Below are 20,996 nucleotides of genomic sequence, written 5' to 3'. Positions count from 1 at the left end.
ATTGGTATAGTTTGTTAAAGTTTATTGCAAGTTAAGAACATAATATCAAAACCATTATAAAAATATAGAAATCCTGAAACTTCTTCCAGTAAATTGAATTATATGTAGGTGCGAAACAAAAAAGTTGCTGAGCTCCGTAAAAAATTCAATTTGAAGAAGTTCAAGGTCGAGAAGTTGGACTGTAGTTGTTGCTGGCCCCCGAACTTTCCCATATCCCTAAGCTTTTTGGGTGCCAGTTGGCTGGCAATTTCAATAAACACATCGACTCGTCTCGCAAGTTTTAATAATTCAATAGGCAACAATGCGACATTGAAAATCGCTTCATATAATTACGGTTCGCATAAAAATTCAACAAATGGCCGGCGGCTTTATTGAATGTCTGCCGAACGGGGGAATTGCCTATTCGGTTTTCTTGACTTCAATTTAAATTCAAAGACTGTTATTGCAGCTGTCACAGAAACAGCAATAGAAACAGAAACCGAGATACATGCCAAACATTAGGCCATTTGGCCATGAGAGCCAGCTACAATTTTCTGTGGCTGAATCTAAAATGTTATGTTGTGTTTTGGTGTGATTCTATGCTGCATTCCGAATCAATTTCAATTGTGTGGCGTAGACAATACGCCATTGCAGGGAATTAATTTTTGGGGCCAGCGACAGAGGACCCTAGGGTCCTCGCAATTGAAATACTCTGTACTGTGGGAGCTTATGAAATTCATGTTGGAAATTAACAACTAACTGAATTTTCGCAATCATGCTGGGCACGATTTTCCCGACCGCTTTTCCTGGAAATCTATCGCCGGCTATACCCGCATATAAATGCGGGCCAGGCGTTTGCTTAACTTTCATGAGGCCATTCAATGACTTAACCATTTCCATCCCGCTGCCCTTTTGCAGCCACGCACGCACACCAGTTAGCCGGTTGAAAACTGAAAAGGGTCAAAAGGTTTTTCACACATATACAAATTGCTGGCCTGGTCGAAAGCATTTTGCATAGAGCCCAGACTTGGCTTTCGGCCAGCTTTGGCCAGCTTTTAGCAGCAACCTTAAAGGTTGCCTCAATTAAATTTCTCGGCCCAGACACAAAAAATAAAGAGAAAACCCCTGAAAGCTGCAGGGCACCGCCCACTTGTTCATATGAATTTCTTCTACACGGAGAAAATTAAACTGTTTTAAATGCTTTGATTTAAACTTAATATTTGTTTTGTTATTATACATGCCCTTGTTTGTTCTTATGTTAACTATTAACTATTTTTCAAACATATATTATTATACCAAATTCCTTTTTCTCGTCCTCAAGTTAAACCAACAGTCGGGCTTAAAGCTATAAATCGAATTGAACATTTTAGCTTAATATATACTTTTAGTTTAAGCTCTATGTCCGTTTTCGGATCTCCATGTTACCCAAAAGCTAGATTTGAAACAAAGAGATTGAATTGAATTTATCGTTTGAGTTTAACATGAGGATGAGAAATCATTCCATAAATTTATAGGACTTAAGGAAAAATATTGGTCATATGAGAAAAACTAGGTGTCAGTTTCTGTTTTTAAAGATTAAAAATAAACGAAATTCATCTTTTCATAAGTAATTTTTTTAATCCGAAATAATTTTGTTGTATTTTTTTTCCCAGTGCACACATGTTTTTCGTGTTTCTCATTTGGTTGCCTTGTTTTTATGCCAACTCCCTAGCCCCGTGCTCGCATTTTGACTTACTGCACATCAACAGCCTCATCAGGCGGTCGAGTAAGTGAAAAAAATGTTTGCTTTTTTAGCCGAGGCCAGTGAGAAATGTGCCAGGAAATTGTGCTAAGCAGCTGAACAAAAAACGCAGGCAAGACGCTGCTTCTGCTGTTTCAGCCGTTTCTGCAATGTGGCTAAGGAAAACATAAACCATAAACGTGTCAGGTTGGGCTCAAGTTCTGTGTTCAGCTCGGTTCGGTTCTGTTCTGGACCCAGTTTATAGAGGGGCAGGAGTTGGGGGTCGAGATAAGCCAGCAACAGCAGGCAGCTAAATTTATGGCATACGCGACCCGGAAATGAGCAACCAGGATGTGGAGGCAGCAGGCAGGAGGCACGAGTCCTGAGTCCTGAGTCCTGAGTCCTGAGTCCTGAGTCCTTCGTCCTCCTCCGCTCGATTGGCTACAGACCATATCCAGTTCTTATTCCCCGCCTGACGATGACAGGTGATAATCGAGAACAACAGCCCAAACCTAACTAAGTTACAAATGATATGGACCGGATGAAAGGCGGACTAATTTGTAAATTAAGCCCTGTTTTTAAAGACCAAATTAAGACCGTGATGGGGAGGCCAAAAAATATGAAAACAAATTGCCACATAATTGTGCATCGTCACCAGGTGAAGGAAGTTTTGGGGATTCAAAGACTTCAACGTAAGTTAATTGGACACTCATGAGACATTATACGCAAAATCATCGAAAGGAGTTTTACTTATACTCCTTGTCAATCAAAAGAGAAAACATATTTGATATAATGCTCGAATTAAACAGCTTTCCGAAGTCATGTTTTTGCATTAAAATTAAGATGAGCTAATTGCTAGGATGTTAGGGGCAGTTATTGAAAATAATTCTCAGTGCCCTCGCCTTAAATAACCCTTTTGAAGCATTTTCGTTACGAATTTCTAACTGAGTAGCTGCAAATTGGAAGAACAAAATGCAATCTGGAAGCCATGCCTTCCTGAACTTTCACTGATTGGTGCACATTCAGAGTGAAACAGGTACCAGTACCTAATTCCCAATCCACTGACCATGGTTGTTCGGCTTCCATCTTCATCGCTTCGATTAAACCGACCCGAAATTCGTTCTGCTGAACGGGACCTTTTGGGGCGAGGAGTGCCAATGACAGATGTGCTGCAAGGCTCCAAGGACCTTAATGCAGCCAGGATCTGGCAATAAGTAGCCAGTGCAATCCAAGCTGGAGACACAGTCGCCGACTGTTTACATTAAGTACGGAGCTTAGCAATCAACTCGCGCCGACAGAACTCCTCGCAGCCAGGACTCTTGAATAATGCGCTCCACAGTTGTTGACTTCCTCTGTCAAATTCCGTTGACAAAGGCAGCATCCACTTAGTCATCCGTCGTCCCTCGTCCTTCGTCCTGCGACCGGAGTTCAAGTTCGCAGTGGTCGCACGCTTGACTTCCTGCCAACCCTGGCACTCGAAATGTAATTTAATTTGTTTATTTGTGTGGCACTCGCCTCCTCCAGGACCTCCACTTCCTCCATCTCCTGGCAGAATCCTCCATCTGGCGTGTCTGCTTGCCAATTAATTGCGCACCTTTTGGGTGCCACAAGCAGCAGGTGGAGTTCCTCCCGATTTCAGGCGAGGCAGCCCAAAAAATCCTCTAATTAATGTGTTTGTTTAGCTTTTGTGCGCGGGAAATTTGCTTAACTCGGTTACCTGTGGATGCGAGAGTCAACATTTTAATTGAATGAAATTTATAGCCCGCGCTGAGAGCGATTCAATTACAATAGCTTCATTAGACTGGCGAAAAGTTTTAGTCAAAGGAAATGAAGCTCTTTATACTTGGTCTGAACTTTATTAGGTATTAATATCGAAAGTATATCTTGGGAAATAATACCTTAATATTAAGCTGTGCTAAAGGTAATTTTCTGAGATCATCATCAAGTTGTTAATTAAAAATTGTTCTGGCTATATTTTGATGCAAAGATACCAACTGGAAAATATGAATATTATATACGGTGCAGATGACTATTAGACACACATAATTAAGTTAAGTAAGTCTTAAAAAATTGCTTTGGTTTTATGAACTTTATATAAATGGTAAAAGTTAAAAGATAGGCCAGCAATCTTTCAGACTTAAAACATTTTCTAAAAAAGGTTTCAAATTGCTTAAAATACTTACAAATTGGGTTAAATGAAAATTTAAATGGACTTACTTAACCATTTATTTAATCTGTATTTCATGTTGAATCCCTATAAAACGAGTTACAACCTAACTTTATCTTAAGTTTGTCCTGATTACATTGTGTTCACCAGCCTCTCCGTCTCTTTTGTCGACAGCTTGGCAGCCCGGCGGCGAGTCCTGGCCAAGGACATGAAAATGCGCTTCATTAATTTGGCTGGCAGCCGCGGACTGTCTGAGGGAAATCAGCCGAAGCTGCAGCTGGAGGAACAGGACCAGGAACTGCCGGGGAAATTGGAACAGGAACAGGAACAGTCAGCTGCAGCGACACAGCACTGAGCACTGAGCACTGAGTTGCAATGGTGGAGGACAATGGGTCGTCGGAAGCGGAAGGAGGCGCAGTCGCCCCCCTTTTGGCCCTCCTCCGGATGGAGGGGCTCAATCAGACCCAGATCCGCTCACCCACGTCGCCTCAGCTCTTTGGCAGCTACAACATCTCCGAGGACGTCTACCTCTACTTCAATGGCCTGCCCACGAGCACGGAGGTCGTCCTGAATGCCACCACCTTGAGCACACCGTCGAGTGTGGGGACAAGTGGTGGCACCACCACGCCGGAACCCGATCTCTCCGAGTTCCTGGAGGCCCTGCCCAACGATCGTGTGGGTCTGCTGGCCTTCCTCTTCCTGTTCTCCTTCGCCACCGTCTTTGGCAACTCCCTGGTCATCTTGGCCGTCATCCGGGAGCGATACTTGCACACGGCCACCAACTATTTCATCACCAGCTTGGCAGTGGCCGACTGCCTGGTGGGTCTCGTGGTGATGCCCTTCTCAGCGCTCTATGAGGTCCTGGAGAACACCTGGTTCTTTGGCACGGATTGGTGCGATATCTGGCGATCCCTGGATGTGCTTTTCAGCACCGCCTCCATACTGAATCTCTGCGTGATCTCGCTGGATCGTTACTGGGCCATAACGGATCCCTTTAGCTATCCCATGAGGATGACGGTTAAGAGGGCCGCCGGTCTGATAGCCGCCGTGTGGATCTGCTCCAGTGCCATCAGTTTTCCGGCCATCGTTTGGTGGCGGGCGGCGAGGGATGGCGAAATGCCGGCCTATAAGTGCACCTTCACCGAGCACTTGGGTTACCTGGTCTTCTCCTCAACGATATCCTTCTACCTGCCGCTGCTGGTGATGGTCTTTACCTATTGTAGGATTTACAGGGCGGCTGTCATACAAACGAGGTCCTTGAAGATTGGGACCAAACAGGTGCTGATGGCCTCTGGGGAACTGCAGCTCACATTGCGTATACATCGTGGTGGCACCACCAGGGATCAAGCGAATCAGGTTTCTGGAGGAGGAGGAGGTGGTGGTGGTGGAAGCGGTGGTGGTGGAGGATCCATGAGCCACTCGCACTCCCATTCGCACCACCATCATCACAATCATGGAGGTGGAACCACGACCTCCACGCCCGAGGAACCCGATGATGAGCCCCTATCCGCTCTGCACAACAATGGATTGGCCCGCCATCGACACATGGGCAAGAACTTCTCGCTGTCCAGGAAACTGGCCAAGTTCGCCAAGGAGAAGAAGGCGGCCAAGACGCTGGGCATCGTGATGGGCGTGTTCATCATCTGCTGGCTGCCCTTCTTCGTGGTCAACCTGCTGTCCGGGTTCTGCGTCGAGTGCATCGAGCACGAGGAGATCGTCTCGGCAATCGTCACCTGGCTCGGTTGGATCAACTCCTGCATGAATCCTGTGATCTACGCCTGCTGGAGCAGGGACTTCCGCAGGTGAGTCGAGTTTTGATGGGGGATCCTGTAAGGCAAAGAAATTATGGCCACAAAAAATTGATTTAGCTATGTCCTTTAATACGTATGTACCTATATATTTTTCCTTGATTTATGATTCTCAAGGAACTATATATAATCTTGGGTATATGAAAACATTTTTATCGAAGCGCTTTAAACCCATTATTTTCATCTTTGTACTTTGCTTTGAGATTTATTTTTAAGGTTTACCGAGTATATTTATTTTCCGTTTACTCTTGAAGAAACCCTTAATACCACTAAAAGTACCCATTTTATGTGGTATACTTGTTTGCTTCTGCGTATTTGTGGCTTTTGAATGCCGAGCTTAACCCCTTACTGCCCCCTTCCTCGACTTTAACTGGCTTCTTTTCCCATTTTTCTTCTTTTTTCCAGGGCCTTTGTGCGACTGCTGTGCATGTGCTGTCCTCGGAAGATTCGCCGCAAGTACCAGCCCACGATGCGTTCAAAGTCGCAGGTGAGTGTCCCCATTCCCCGAAGGATTACACATCTCCGCCAGGCGATTCGATTTGATTCTCTTTCTCGTTTTTACGGACTGGAAAACTGGGCAATTTTCCGCATTTTCCACTCGCCTGAGTTGTTGTTGCATCCACTCTTTTCTGGCGGGCAAAACAAAAACCAGTTGATGGAAATCGCCTTCATGAATTACGTGCTGCCGGCCGTTTTCCCTTTTTGTATGCTCCCAAAATGAAACTCAACGAACGGCAAAATTAATTTAGAAATTTAATGAATATGCAAAAAAACTGACATTTGCCCCCAACTTCCCCTTTCACACATGGCACACAACCATGAAAACTTCCTGACATCCGCTGCGGATTCATCCTCACCCACTGACATCCTCGCATTTACGAATCCCTGCATAAATCATCTGGGTGGCGCATCACTCAACCTGTCCGCCCTCGACCCTCGACCCTCTGTGTGATTTTAATGAATCATTTTCTAATGTTTGGCAACTCTGACTGCACCTGAGTGGTTTTGGCAGGGGGTTGGGTGGAATAAGAGCATTGCACCTGAAGTTTGCTGATGGAGAGATCCATTGTCGTCCGCCCCGGGGAATTACTGTCAATGGGGTCTCTAAGTAATTACCCCGAAGTCACGTGTTTGGTTTCGCGACTACAGTCGAATTTGTGTAGAAACTAAGAGATAGAAGATACAATTTAATTAGGGTAATATAGCATTTTCACTTAAAAAAATTAAATCTTTTAGCAGTTAATTAACATATTAGAGTACATTATTTTTAGGTAACAGGGCGTATGAGTTATAATTTGTATGTGCATATATAAGGGATAAGTTATTCCATAAGCAGTAAGATAAAAGTTCAACCTATAAGCCATAAATAAATTCATTTTTATTACAAGAAAAGGTTATTTTTTATATAATACATAGTTTCATATATACTAAATTTGTATTTTGAGCTCTGTAAACTGGTTTGTTTAGAAAGTTTTCCAAGTTGACTGTAGGGCATGTAATTTTTCAACCTATCAAAAACACTTAAAGTGTCAGTATTGGGAAAAGAGGCCTGTCCCAAAATAGCTCCTGTCATCACGGAAAGTCATTATGGTACACCTTTAACCCCCTGGCCCTCCATCACACACCCCATATTCCCTATATATAGTATAGTATCGCCTTGTCTGGCGAACCTGAGGCTGATTGTGATTCCGGCGGCGTTCTTGATTTTGCAGAGATTCGCGACACGGCGCTGCTACTCGACCTGCTCGCTGCACGGCATTCAGCACGTGCGACACAACTCCTGCGAGCAGACTTACATATAGTTTAGCGTAGATTTAGTTGACAATGATTAAGGCGCCGCCCCGCCCCCCCAGAGCCCTCCATTTGTCCGCAAGTCAATGGCAAGGTAAGCGACTTGTGACTCTGTGTCGGTGTCTGTGTCCTCTGACTTTCTCTCACTCTCTGTCTGTAATGTGTGTCCTGTTGTCCTTTCAAAGGCACCCACATAAAGAACTGGGGGAAAAAAAACACGAGCATCCCGTCTCCGTTCTTCGGATTCAGCATCCTCTCACTCACTCCTGTTTGTTGACTCGGCCATGGCATTGTTGTTTGTGTCCTTATTTCCGTTTCTTTCCGGGGTGTTCTGGAAATCTTCGGAGAGTTTAAAACTACTTTTGGGTGCTGAAAAGTATGCAATGAAAAATGTGTTTCTTAAATTTGTAGGTATTCACTTACTTAATTTAAATTAAAAAGATCACTATGATTGAAAAGACTTTCTGGCTTTAGTATTAAATATTGATTTAAAAAAAATAAAAATAAAAAATAAAAAGAATTAAGGAAAAAGGATTCTTAAAAATATCATATTAACACATTTTTCTAGGACTAACAAGATCTTAACTTTTAAGCCCTCTAGAAATTTCCGGAACATCCCCTTGTGTATGTTTTCTTGGCTTGCTTACTTTGCCGCAAAAGAACACGATGCGAAAACAGACTCTGATTCAAGCACCTGTTGAATGTGTTGCACCTGTACACACACACACACACCCCCAAGAGCACACACACACACACACACTGGGACACTAACTAAGATGTCCACCCACGCAAAAAAAATCCCTGGGCACCAACACCTGAGCCCTTCTCCGTTTGATGATGTTGTTTTTTGTATGTTGTGACAGACAAGCTGAATAAAAAATTGAAAAAAGAGCACAAACAAAGAAAAAAGAAAATCGAAAGTTTCCACAAAGTCTCCGAGCTCACACACTCACACACACACACTTGCACACTTGCAGGACACAATGTCCTTTCATCGTTTTTGTCACCGTTTCCGTTGCTGTTTTTGCTCTCCATGTTCTTGCTCCTGTTGTCGATGTTGTTGTTACTGTTGTCGTCGCCTCTCACAAAAGATTTTCCCAGTGTACACAATGACGAAACAAGGAAAAACCGAAACACAAGCCCCGCTCTCTCACAAAGTGTTTGTTGATCTTTTTATACTCGCTTTCGGCAGAGGAAAAACGGTATATATGATTCAGGAAAGCAGATGAAAGGGCCTAAATATAGGCTGCATTGGCTTTAATAGATACGGAAACTTGGGTGTCAAAGCTGGAAAGTTATTGTTAAGGATGCTTAAAGACAGGAATTCTAAACCATTTTGGCACCCTTATTTAGAATTAAAAGTACACCAATTTATCAAAAATATATCAAAAGGTTATTACTTTTTACTAAACAACTATTATTTTAGATTATTTTTTATGATTCTACTATTATTTTTAAAATCATCCAAAAAAAACTTTGAAGTTTTTCCGATTGGTTAAACCAGTGAAAACTATTATTAAATATATAACATTTCTTGGAACTATTTTATATATTTTTCAAAAATACGTACCTTGAAGTCCGTACTAGAAATATTCCTTTTATATTTTTTTAGTTGGGCATAAAATGTGTGTAAAGTTTAAGTGGCTTATCTTTGTGTGTTTTATGATCAAAAGGAAAGGGTTTCCTCTTTTTAGTTCGGTGTTTATTATTTTTAAAATTATACGTTGCCGGCCTTTTGACCCTTTCTTGGCGCCATCTGAGGCAGTTTTTTTCCGGAGACCCCTAGTTCTCAACCGAAGCCAGCCCGAAAAACTCCCCACAAAGAAGTCACGCACATTCGATACTTGAGAAATGTTATCAAGTGAACCATAAACATTTTCTGCACTTAAAAATTTCCAACTCAATTTTCGCCACGCCGATAAGCGTACACAGCCCGCACATTCGCACATACCATATGTAATTGTATTGATGAAAATGTTATTTACAGCAATCAACAGTCAATATGTGCCTGGCCTTGGTGGTCTTGTGCGTATGTGTGTGTGGGTATAAGGATGCGGATGCGGATGCGAGTGTGAGTGTATTCTCGTGCCTTTTCCGTATCCGCTCCTTTAGGATTTTGGGGTTTTCTTTTGCGATATGTGTCTGTCATCATATCAATTACACCCAAGAGCATGCCAATTTATTTGCCAAGTGTTTCCACAGCCAATTGAAAGCGGCATTCGCAGAACGCGGATGTGAAGTTTCGAGCACGACTGAGTCCACACTCGAAGCATTCAAACTCGGGTATTCCTTAATTCAGGTTCAATACTCAAAAGGTGACTTGAATAAAATGCCCTGTTCAGTTCTTTAATAAAACATTACAGGATTTAAAGCTCAGGGGTTTTGAGAACAACTACAAGGGTAAATGGATTATCAAAGGATAAAGTTTATGCACTTTGTAAGTTTTATTGTCAGTCGCAAAGCATTTTGCCAGCCAACTTTCTAGCCAATATAAATCAACATGAAAGCACTTAATTTAATAGAAAGTTTATTCAAAAATCTCTAATTTAAATAAAAGAGAATAGAAATAACTTTATGATTCACAAGGGAGCTATGAAAAATGGTCAGACGGAATAAAAAAGGAAAATCAAGTTAAACAAATGCAAATAACGTATACGACTCGTTGGACAGATACAATTAAGAAGCAAAGTAAATTTATAAAATGTACATAATTAAACTCAGTGGTATACATTCAATTAAATTTGACCTAAGATTTATCCTAAGATTACTTTTTAATGGTAATAACAGTTAACCTTTTCGAAACTCAGCCTTAGAAGTCGCACTGTTTGCGATTTGTCTAATTTATTGCAAATCCTTCGCTCAGGAAGGACCCTTACTCTGCCCTTTGGCCGACAAATGAGGCGACTTCCGGCAGCCGCAATTTGCCTGGTCGCAAATGGAAATGGACTTGGGTCAAATGAGGATATTGCAGACGTGTGGTTAACTCCCAGCCCCAAAGCACTCGATTTCCGCCCTCGAAAGTCTGGCCCTCTGTTGGCCATCTTTGTGCCACCTCAAGCACATTGCGGTCAGCCGCAAGTTGCAGCTGTCTGTGTGCCAGTGGGACGTCGACTGCCCTTTTCGACACTTAAAAATTAACTTCACAGGAGTTTCGTTCAATTTTAATGCCATCAAACACTCGCCCTCAAACACACACACACACACTTTTACATGCACACTCAACACGCTGATTAATCGCCCACTGTCGTCTGTGGCCCGCCTGACATTTAGGCCCACTGTGACCGCCCACTCGGTGTCCTAATGAGCCGTAAAGGATTCCATCCCCACCCCAAGCCACCCAAACATACACACGCATTCTGCCTGTCAGGGCCAATTTGCATACCATTTCGACTGGCATCTTCAGTGAGCGTGCACATGCGGAAAAATCGGGAAAAAGGTCAATCACTCAGTACTTTACATATCGAAAATGATGCTATTTATGGCATTTCATTATGACATTTAAAAATGTCATGATATATTGTGTATACCCACCGTATAAGTAGTCACGTTTCAACCACCTCTCTTTAGTTAATATTACAACTCAAATATAATAAATAATATTCCAACTAAAAACCGATCATAAAATTGGGTTAAAATTTTAACCTTCGACTTAAATAAGTATTTTAATACAGATTATTAGAAAATTTATTTACAAACTCATAGTGGTATCCCACGTCTTAATCGGGATACAGTGGGATACAGTGACTCAAGTTATGGAATCTTGAAATGCAGTTTTAGGGGTCTGATACTAAAATCCATTGGAAATTCGGAAAAACCGAACATGAAAATGAGCTAAAATGTTGACCCTCGATTAAAAGAACAAATTTGATTTAGATCATTAGAGAATTTCACCACAAACTCAAAAAGAGGTACCCCACGTCTAAGTCGGGATCCAATAACTCAAGTTATGGACTCTAGAAGTGCAGTTTTTGGGTTCTGATACTGCAATCCATTGGGAATACGGAAAAACCGAACATGAAAATGGGTTAAAATTTTGACCCTTGATTAAAAGAACAATTTGAATGTAGATCTCTAGAGAATTTCACCACAAACTCAAAGAGGTATCCCACGTCTAAATCGGGATCCAATAACTCAAGTTATGGAATGTAGAAGTGCTATTTTAGGTTCCGATTCTGTAAGTTATTGGAAATATGGAAAAACCGAACATGAAAATAAGTTTAAAATTGTACCTCTCCTTAGCTCTAGTTCTTACGGGTTGTGATACCCTTCATGTTTACTGCTTTCCTTTATATATAGAGATATCACATTTTAATGTTTTTATTAAAATACTTCTTTTAATATCTTTTAAGAGTTCCAGGTATCTAAACTTAACTGACAAATACTTTTTATAAGCCAGAATAAATAATTTTTTTTCAAAGATAATAATAAAGTCATTAATATAAAAAGAGAACGGAGAGTTTCCCAATTTTCCCCTGTGCACCTGAATGCAACAAGATGTTTTGATTGAAAATGCCAGCTAGCCAGGACCAAGCCCACTCACCCACTCACCCACAAATCCTGCAACCGCACACACTCGCAGCTGAGACTGCTTAGCATAAATTTGTAAGCTTGTAAACCAGGAATTTGTGATTTTGACTGTTTGCAGAGGAAACCACTGGCCAGCCGGAGGCCAACTCCCACAAACACATCGGAACTGCTTCGATTCGGGGCCTTCGAGTAGCTCGAAAGCAGGCGAAAACTGCAAGGAAAATAGCATGTACTTTAATCAATCCTTTATATATACACTATTTCGCTCCTTGTGGCTGCTAATGCTAAAATGCTGCTGCTATAATCGCTGCTAATTGCATCAATTATTGGACGAGTCCTTGTGCTATTTATGCCAGGCAAAGCTAAATTGAATTCGAAAACGAAATTGTTTAACCGATTAATCAAACTGATTTCATTCCACTGAAACGAACTGGAGCGAACTAAACGAAACACTAATCAGGGACCCTTATATATATATATACCTAGCTAATATATAGAGTCGATAATGGCTAATTTCCCGGGCAGGACCAACATCAAAATGTAATTTACCACAAATGTTGCGCAAACATCAATTATCCCTAATTGACTGTGAACGTGAAATTAACGTTTATAATTATGTGACAGAGCCGCTGGAGCGGAAGTCCGAGTTCCAGTCCGTGGGAATTCTTGTAGGCAGCCATGTAACTTGTAATGTCCTTTTGTAGGATTCCAAATCGGGCATTTGGTGGCTGTCATCCCGCAAGGTCACCGGTTAAGCCGCCAAGATAGGGTGCCCTTGGAAGCTTAGCCTTTGGCGAAACTTTGAGGTCCACCCAAGTCGGGGTCGCAGGACCTCAAAGAGGGTTATTGAGTGCCAGGCAATAAATTACCAAAAGAGGCGTGGTCGCGACAAGTTCGTGCGCGAAACAGCCCACTTGGAAATTCCCGGTGTCATTGACCTCTCGGCGGAATCACACGAAAGTCCCATTACTTTTTGGGTGACAAGCCCCTGGGCAGACTTATGAGTCACTAAAACGTTATGAAAAAAGTACTTTAAGATTTAATAACTCTAGATAACACTCTAGATAACAGGGGACACGGTAAAGAAATTGGTAGAAAATAGAAACACTGGTTCAATGACACTTCATTTATAATCGGCTTTATCTTAATTTAAAACATTGGCATGCCCATCAAAATGGCTAAAACCAAATTGGCAGAAGTGATTATTTGGCCAGCTCTCGACTTTCCCCAACCCTGCTGTTATTTTTTTGGGATCGCCGGGGGGCTATAAAAATTGCAAATTTCCCAGAACGCCCGGGGTGTCTGCTAAGCGGGCCATTCGGTCTGGCTCTTCAATTATTTAAGCTAATTGCGGCCGCCCTCCGAAGGACAGCAGACCACTCGGCGTATACGCAATGCAAAATGTACGCAAATGGGTGAGGGATTTTAGAATTTTATACGACCTGAAGGAGGCGTCTGTAAGCCCGTAATTGAATTGGCCAAACCAAAGATGATGGGATTTTTTAGGGAGTGCAAGGGGCTGGAAAATGAAAATCAGGTTAGAAGAAGCCTCTTGCAACAAACAAGGAAAAGTCCATATGAGCCCTTGGAATTTTCACCCCCAAAATAACACACACATACGCACACTCACAAAAATTTGGTTAATGTTGTTGCTACTGTTATTATTCTTTGCCCTACTCAAAAAAATAAAAAAAAATGGTAACTGAAAATTCTCTGAAAACCAGAAATTGGAATTTCAGCTACCGCTTTTCTTTTCCTATTTTCACGCTCTTTTGTTGTTGTTATGGCTGATTGTTGTTGCTCTTTTCCTAGTTTTTCCCCACGTTCATTGTTTTGTTGTTTTCAATCATGCATTTTGCTTTGACTTTTACTGCACCCCAGGAAAAAAAGAAATAAGACTGGGTGAAATGGAAGAAAATCAAGGGGAAATCTGCCAGCGAAAGCCGCAACACTTTCCGTCTCTCTTGTTATTGCTGTTGTTGTTGTTGCTCTACCGCCCCCTCAGTTTTTCCCGCCCACACCTGGTGTTGTTGTTATTGTTGCTCTGGCTGTTCATTGTTGTTGTTGTCGTTTCACTTTGTTGTTGCTGCGGCTGCTGCGTTGAAACGGCAATTTTGTTTACAGCCACACTCACTCACAAAAAAAAAAAAAAAATGAAAGAAAAGAAAATAAAAACACCCAAATTTATCCGGAAACACTGCCTGCAAATTGTATGCAAACACTCGAAACGAAATAAGACAACAAAATGTTAATTAAACGCTTTTCTCTCGCCTCTCTACTTTTCAACCCTTTTCTGCTCTTGCTTTCTTTTGACTTGTTTTGTGATTTTAATTGTTGCTTTCTCTTGTTTTCGCTACTTTTTCCTGTACTATTTCTTTTGTAATTGCTATGAATTTAAAACCTTATTTTGTACTTTACTCTATTCTTAACGAATACTTGGTAACTTACTTTATTTGATGTTTATAACTTTTTTATTTCTTTACTGAATGCGAAAATTATTTTACTTTTGTTCTGCTTCTTTTTTATAATTTTAAAAATATTGTATTATTGTTTTCACATTGCATTCTTATTTGGTGTTTTATTATATCTTAAAATATTTAATTCCTTACTCATATTTCCTTAATAAATTTGGTATACATTTGTATACCCTTTTTCTTACTACTATTTCTTTTTTTTTTTACCATTTTCCTGAATAATATTTCATTATAAATATTTTATATCTCTCTTTTATAATATTTTATTTATTGTTATTCATTTAAAAATAAATACTTTTCATTTCTTCGTTTTTTTTTTTTAATTTTCCTTCTGTTTTTCAATCTCTTCCTCTAACAGTGCCACGTGGCCGCTGCAATGGTGGCCGCCTCCACCTCCTTCGGCTACCACTCGGTGAACCAGATCGACAGGACTCTCATGTGACGACAGCTGAGCAGTTGCAGCACCTGCAGCGGTGGCAGCAACTGCGGCGGATCCCGGTCCGCCCACCACCAGCACCACTCCTCCGGCACCGCCACGCCCTCGTCCTCGCAGCGATCCTGCACCAGATGCCAGAGCTTCCATCGCCACCACCATCGCTCCCGGCGCCGCAGCTCGGGGATGCAGTTGCGCGGCGACTACAACTCCACCACGGCGGTCAATAGTGCGCTGGCCAAGACAATAGTGACGATCAGTGCTCCTCCGGTGGCGGCTGCCTCGGCCAGTTCGCTGCATTTGGGAGCCGGAGGACGACCCACATCGGTGTCCACCCTGACAATCGCCTCGGTGCCACCCACATTGAGTGGGGCAGGTGGGTCGGTGAGTGGGGCTACTTCTCCCCTGGCCCCCAGCCTGAAGGCCTTGACCCCGGGACCCTCGAACTCATCGGGTCACCATGTGTCCTTCATGCCCATGACGGGCATGAAACGTTTGCGCAGCTCCAATGCCTCCCTGGGCTCGCCAAATGGCATCATTAGCACCGTTGGCGGAGCGGACACCACCTCGGCCCCATCGCTCATCGATGCCGGCGAGGATCAGGTGCAGATGAGGACGAATCACCACAGGATCCTGGAGCAGTGCCACAGTGTCCAGAGCCAGATAACCACCTTGGGCGACGTGGAGGACGACGAGGAGGTGAGCGACAGCGAGAGCGAGAGCATCGGACTCGCCCTGGTGGAGACCACGCCCCAGCTGGAGAGCCAGCCGGTGGAGGTGTCCAGTTCCTCCAGCTCCTCGGTCAAGTAAACTCAGCCCCAGAAACGCAGATACAAATCCCAGACATTAGTGTTAAGATTCAAACATATAGGTGTGTTTATCAGGAAAAGTCGATAGAAAATACTGGGAAAGGAAAAAGTTTTGGACCCTTCTAAGCCATTTTTGCTGTATATTCAATCATTTCTTAAGGTTTCATTAAGGATCCAGAACCAAGCTAAGATCATTTTTGTACTATACTAAGAAAAATATCATTTAAAATACTCATAATACTACTTGTTATTAAATTATATACTTTATCTTTATTGCTAGATTGTTAAAATAAGCTGTTAAAAATGTAAAAATAATATTTTTTTGGACCTACCTATACAATTAACTATTAATTATTTTGTTAAATTATAAAATCTAATATTATCGCTTTACCAATATTAAGTTTCACTCGAAATGGCTTAGGAGTGTCCATTATTTTGCCTCCCTGTAAATCGACCCATCCGAAGTGTGTACATAGCAATCTAGTCTCGCCTAGTCACTCATTAGCTTATTGATCGGTGATAGAACACTATGCAACAAGGAACCCCTTCTTTATCGCCCCCTAATTAGTACTGGGTTTCAGTTTCAGCCGGAGGCGGTGGTTGCATAGTGGGAATTAGTGTTACTGTTAGCTGTCATATCTTAGATCTTCCATTATGTAGATGTATTCCGCTCTGTAAATGTCTCAAACGTCTAGCAATTGAATTGAAAGCTACGTCTTCAACCTGTCCAAGTACCTGACTATCTCTCTCGAACCCAATAAATTTGCGAAACTGTATATAGCTTATCTTTGACTACTCCTATCTCGCTCAAACTAGCTTTCTGTTACTCGATACTTGTTTGTTATTAACTGAAATTAACTCTACGGGTGCAATATGAATTTATACCAACTAAACATAGCCTCAGTAAGGACTCGAACAATCAGGCAAACAGGCTTCAAAACCAGTTCGTAGTAGATTCAAGTACAAAATCACTGAAGGAGCACTGGCAAATTGTTTAGATAATTACCCTTGGCCCATTCTTCATTGCGTTCTTTGAACTTTATAGCAATACACATAGAGTGAATGTTAAATGTGCTTCACACACAGCCAAAACTTGCAGAATTGATTGTGGCAGCTTAATGAATTAATCCTTCAAAGGGTTTCGACCCATTCTGTAATATTACATGTATGCTTACGATGGCTAAGCTCATCCGATTCCGATTTTGCAATAATTAATGTGTGCAATTAGAATTGATTTTCCCCGCCCACAAGGTCCTGAAAAGCAGGAAATAAATTGAGGACACGAATGAGATTTTGGGTGGAGCAAAAACTGTTGAGAAAAACTAATAACAATGGCGAGACGTCAGTTTAGTGGATGAGTAGGAACAAATCATGGGGCGTCCTGTGGGGAGAACGGAAAAATGTTGCTCATTGTTTTCAAAACAAACAAAGCGAAATGGAAAATGATGGAAAGGCAAGTCGAGATGGAAAACAAAGGCAGCGGGAAAAGCAAACAAATGGCAATTATTAATATTGAATATGGTAGCGCATAAGTGACATACATAGCTCATAGAGTCCTCGTTGTGTCTGTGTATCGGTGTGCATGCATGTCTAGTCCTAAGTGTACATGTAAATGCATTATCCTTAAGCATTATATTTAAGCTCCCGAGCAGGATTGGCAAGAAAGCAAAAATAAGCAAAAGAACAAGAACCGAAAGACAAACTCAATTGATTGCCACGCATCTTAGGCTAAGCTGCAAACGGCAAAACTTAGATTTATATATTGAGTGTACTATACTGTAACTGTAACTACCATATACAACTACGCAAGGAGATTAAAAAGCGACAACTAAGAAAGAACTCTCGACGATGACTTGGTCTTATTTAAATTTCAGCTCGGGCAGTAAGGGAATCTTTGCGGATTTGCGGTCTTTCAGGTTGGGGGGGGGGAATGGGTTTTTAGGGATGGTTTTCAGGGACTGAAAATGCCATGAGTTGCCACACTTGATGGCTGATGGCCAGCCAAGCAAGAAGACAAAGTGCAGTGGCAGTTCAGCAAACAACTGGCAAAAAGTTTACACTTTACATTTTCGGATCATGGCCCTGCCACCCTGCAACCCATCCACCCCTTTGCCCCTTCAGGAGGTTCGGGAGGGTAAGTATGTCAGTCAGTCAGTCAGTGGGAAAAAAAGGATATGGCCAAGATGGATAGACAGCTGCAAGAGTTGCAGTCAGCAAAGTGCGAAAGTGCGATGCAACGCATCTTAAACAACACTCCAGGGGCAGCTGCATGTGTGTCTGATTTTCTCCTTTTTTTCTATCTTTCCTTGGAACCTTGTATCCTTAGGTCGTGCCACCAAAAGGATAGCAACCTCATCATCCCCTGGCGAAAGTGTCCGAAGTAACAATGTGGGGACAAAACGTGCTGCGTGTATTGACTCACTAATGAGAAAATGAACAAGAAACTAGCGGAGCAAACCGGAGCAAAACTACGCAGCTCCAACGCACTAATGACCCACAGTTGAACCCAGAGATACAAATGGAGATAGGGACTAACAGATGGAGATACAGCTGCAAAGCACTATGCAACACCATTAAGCTCACTGAAAAAAATGTATCCTGAAAGTTAAAAATACGAATGAGTACAAAATTAGGTAGCTCACAGAACAGATTAAATAAAATATGTATTTCAAGTTATGAAACATGTTTTAAAAATCTATTAAAGGATAAAAAATATCGAAGATAGATAACACAACTAAATTCCATTTGACCTTCTATGGTCTAACCTTCTCTGGCTTGGTTTTTGATTTAATGAATATTTGAAAAAGTCATGGGCACCTAGTGAAATGCATTTATATTAAATCATGTTTATATCATACTTTTTTAAAGTTTGTAAGACCCTAAAAAAATTTTAAATTTAACCGCAATATATATCTGTACACCACCTTTCTTTTTCATTTTTAATCACTATTTAGCATGAAATTCTGTTTGTTTTAAATAATAAAGTGATTATTAATGTATCATCTCATTTTTTTTTCAGTGCTAAATTTTACTTTCAGTTGGCAATCTGCGACTTCCACACCTTCGATTGCCCGCAGAACTTTGTTGTGCGAGCGTTGTAAAAATGTAGAAAGATGGTTACAGGACATCAACGCTACAGATACAGCTACTGCTCCATTCTCCAGATGTTTTATGTAGTAAATATATAGCACATCCGCAGTTGTGGATGCAGCATGTCCTCGCCCGTAATCAGCCGAGTAACGACTGCCAAAATGCTGGATAAGCGCGGAACTAATAAAAAGAGGAAACGTTGCAAGCTGCACACAATAAGCTCCGAACGGAGATCATCCTTCGGGGAGGTCCTTGCCCCCCAAAGCGCCCTTTGCACCGCCCTTTCTACCCCCTTTAAGCTTATCACTGGAGTTGAAGGCTGCGTCAAACCCTCGACGACATTTTATTTGCTCGCTGGTAATTTGGTTTCCGTTAGCTACTAGTATTTTTCCCATACCCATTCCTCGACTATCTCGTCCTTTTTCTTCCTTTTGTTGGGTTTGGTTAATGAACCGAAATGCGTGTTTGTCTCCCACGATTTGGGTTTGTATTTCGTGGCATTTCGACTGGAGTTCGCTGCTCTATTCAGGTCCTGCCACTTCGTCCTTCCGCCACATCCTTTAGCCAGTTGGGTGGCGAAATTGTGTTGCCCCAAATATGTATTGCAATCATTGTTTTGATGACTTTGTTGCTGGGCAAAGTCAAATTCGCGTCTCCGGAGAAACGGCAAGGAAAGGGGGAATTTTATTCGGTTGTTTGGATTATTGCTGGCAGCTTATGTTCTGGAATCGGATTCTATTTATGGTTGTGTCTTTTGTATGTGGCTGCCTCCCACACACACACACGCAATTACAAAATCGCTGTCTGGCATTTCCGCTTCGCCGACCTATAATGCCTTTAATTACACAAGAATAATATTGTCTAGTCTTTTGGCCAGCAACTTTAATTCTATTGTTTAGATAAAAATTACTTCTTTAATTATTATGTTGGCCTGGTATAGATTTCTATAGATATCAATCTGTGGGTAATTAAATCCAAACTATGGTCAGGAAAAGTCCAGATTTATTAAAGCTTTTAGTTTTATAATCCATACTCTAGTATCGCATAGTACCTCCATATCACTACCCACTCAATCAAATAATTCTATAATTAAATTAGTTTTAATTTCCGGGCTAGCTATGAAAATATATTTCCTCCTATGCACACTCCATAATGAAACTAAAAACCCTCATTAAACAAGCCGAAATACCATCATAAAAATCGATGTAAAACATGGCGACAAATGAACGCCATAATGAAATCAAAACTCACTTACTACCACATCGGAAAACCGCAAAGGCTAAAAAGTCACAATGTTGTGTTCAAATTTGCCAAGAGCAGTAAAAAGTTGCCTCCGACCCCGTGATTACTTTTGCTTTTTCCAATTTTTTTGGAATGTGTGTTTTACCATTTTTTTTTGGGCTGGAAAAATCGTTGCTTTAATAAAAAATATGTCGTACGCCGTGCATTTAAAACATGAATTATTAATGCGAATCCTTTGGTAAGCGAGAATCGGAGAAGGCTTCTTGAATATGCAGGCTGAAATTAGTGTTCTGCCTTTGTCTTTATTGGCCCTTAAAAGCCGCTAATGAAATCAATATAGCCCCTCTAAACATTTCTGCTGGAGCAGAGCGTCATAAAAATGCTAAATAAATTGATGAACTGCGGCAAGGCGCAGTCCGGAAAAGCGAAGGGAAATTGATGGGTCGGGAATGGGAAACTCAAGGAAAAACGGCTCGAGGATGACGAGATGGATGGCTGCCTGGCTGACTGCCTTTTGTCGTAAAAGGCGCCATTCCCTTCCTGTTGTAAAAAGGCGACCGGACGACCCTTTCATTGTGTTGCGATTCAGAAACCGGCGACTTTCGGGCAGGTTTTATATGGCATCGGGTTTTTTGGGCTACCGATAGGCACATGCACTTGCCTTGGCCAAGGTCTACGAGTGGGGGGCGTGGCTGGGGCTCCAAATTGTATAAATATAAGCGACATTAAAGCGCGTCTGGAAATAAAACAAACAGCAAGTCAAACCCAATGAACTGAGCAGAGGACTTTCTCCTTCCCCTGGATATAAAGAGGCCCACCTGATGTGGCAATTCAAGCGCAGCTTCATTGTGCTCCATGTTCTCGGTTCGATTTTCCATATCTCTACACAATGCCCCAGCTATTTTCGTAGGATCCGCGAGTGGGAGTGGCACGTCCTCTTCCAATTTGCCATTGTG

General features: G+C 41.8%; 1 protein-coding gene across 1 annotated transcript in view; it reads left to right on the top strand.

Annotated features, from left to right (window-relative positions):
* LOC119563057 (dopamine receptor 2) overlaps positions 1 to 17,528 on the top strand; it is a 32,139-nt gene extending 14,611 nt beyond the window's left edge. The window contains 3 exon segments of the mRNA XM_037876271.1: positions 4,041 to 5,668; positions 6,080 to 6,161; positions 14,825 to 17,528. Coding sequence (XP_037732199.1) covers positions 4,242 to 5,668; positions 6,080 to 6,161; positions 14,825 to 15,709 — 2,394 coding nt within the window. The 5' untranslated portion in view covers positions 4,041 to 4,241 and the 3' untranslated portion in view covers positions 15,710 to 17,528.
* The last annotated feature ends 3,468 nt before the right edge of the window (positions 17,529 to 20,996 follow it).

The sequence above is a fragment of the Drosophila subpulchrella genome, chromosome 3R, assembly GCF_014743375.2.
Source record: "Drosophila subpulchrella strain 33 F10 #4 breed RU33 chromosome 3R, RU_Dsub_v1.1 Primary Assembly, whole genome shotgun sequence".
Lineage (NCBI taxonomy): Eukaryota > Metazoa > Arthropoda > Insecta > Diptera > Drosophilidae > Drosophila > Drosophila subpulchrella.
The sequence above is the reverse complement of the archived record's forward strand: the minus strand, read 5'-3'. Positions and strand labels throughout refer to the sequence as shown.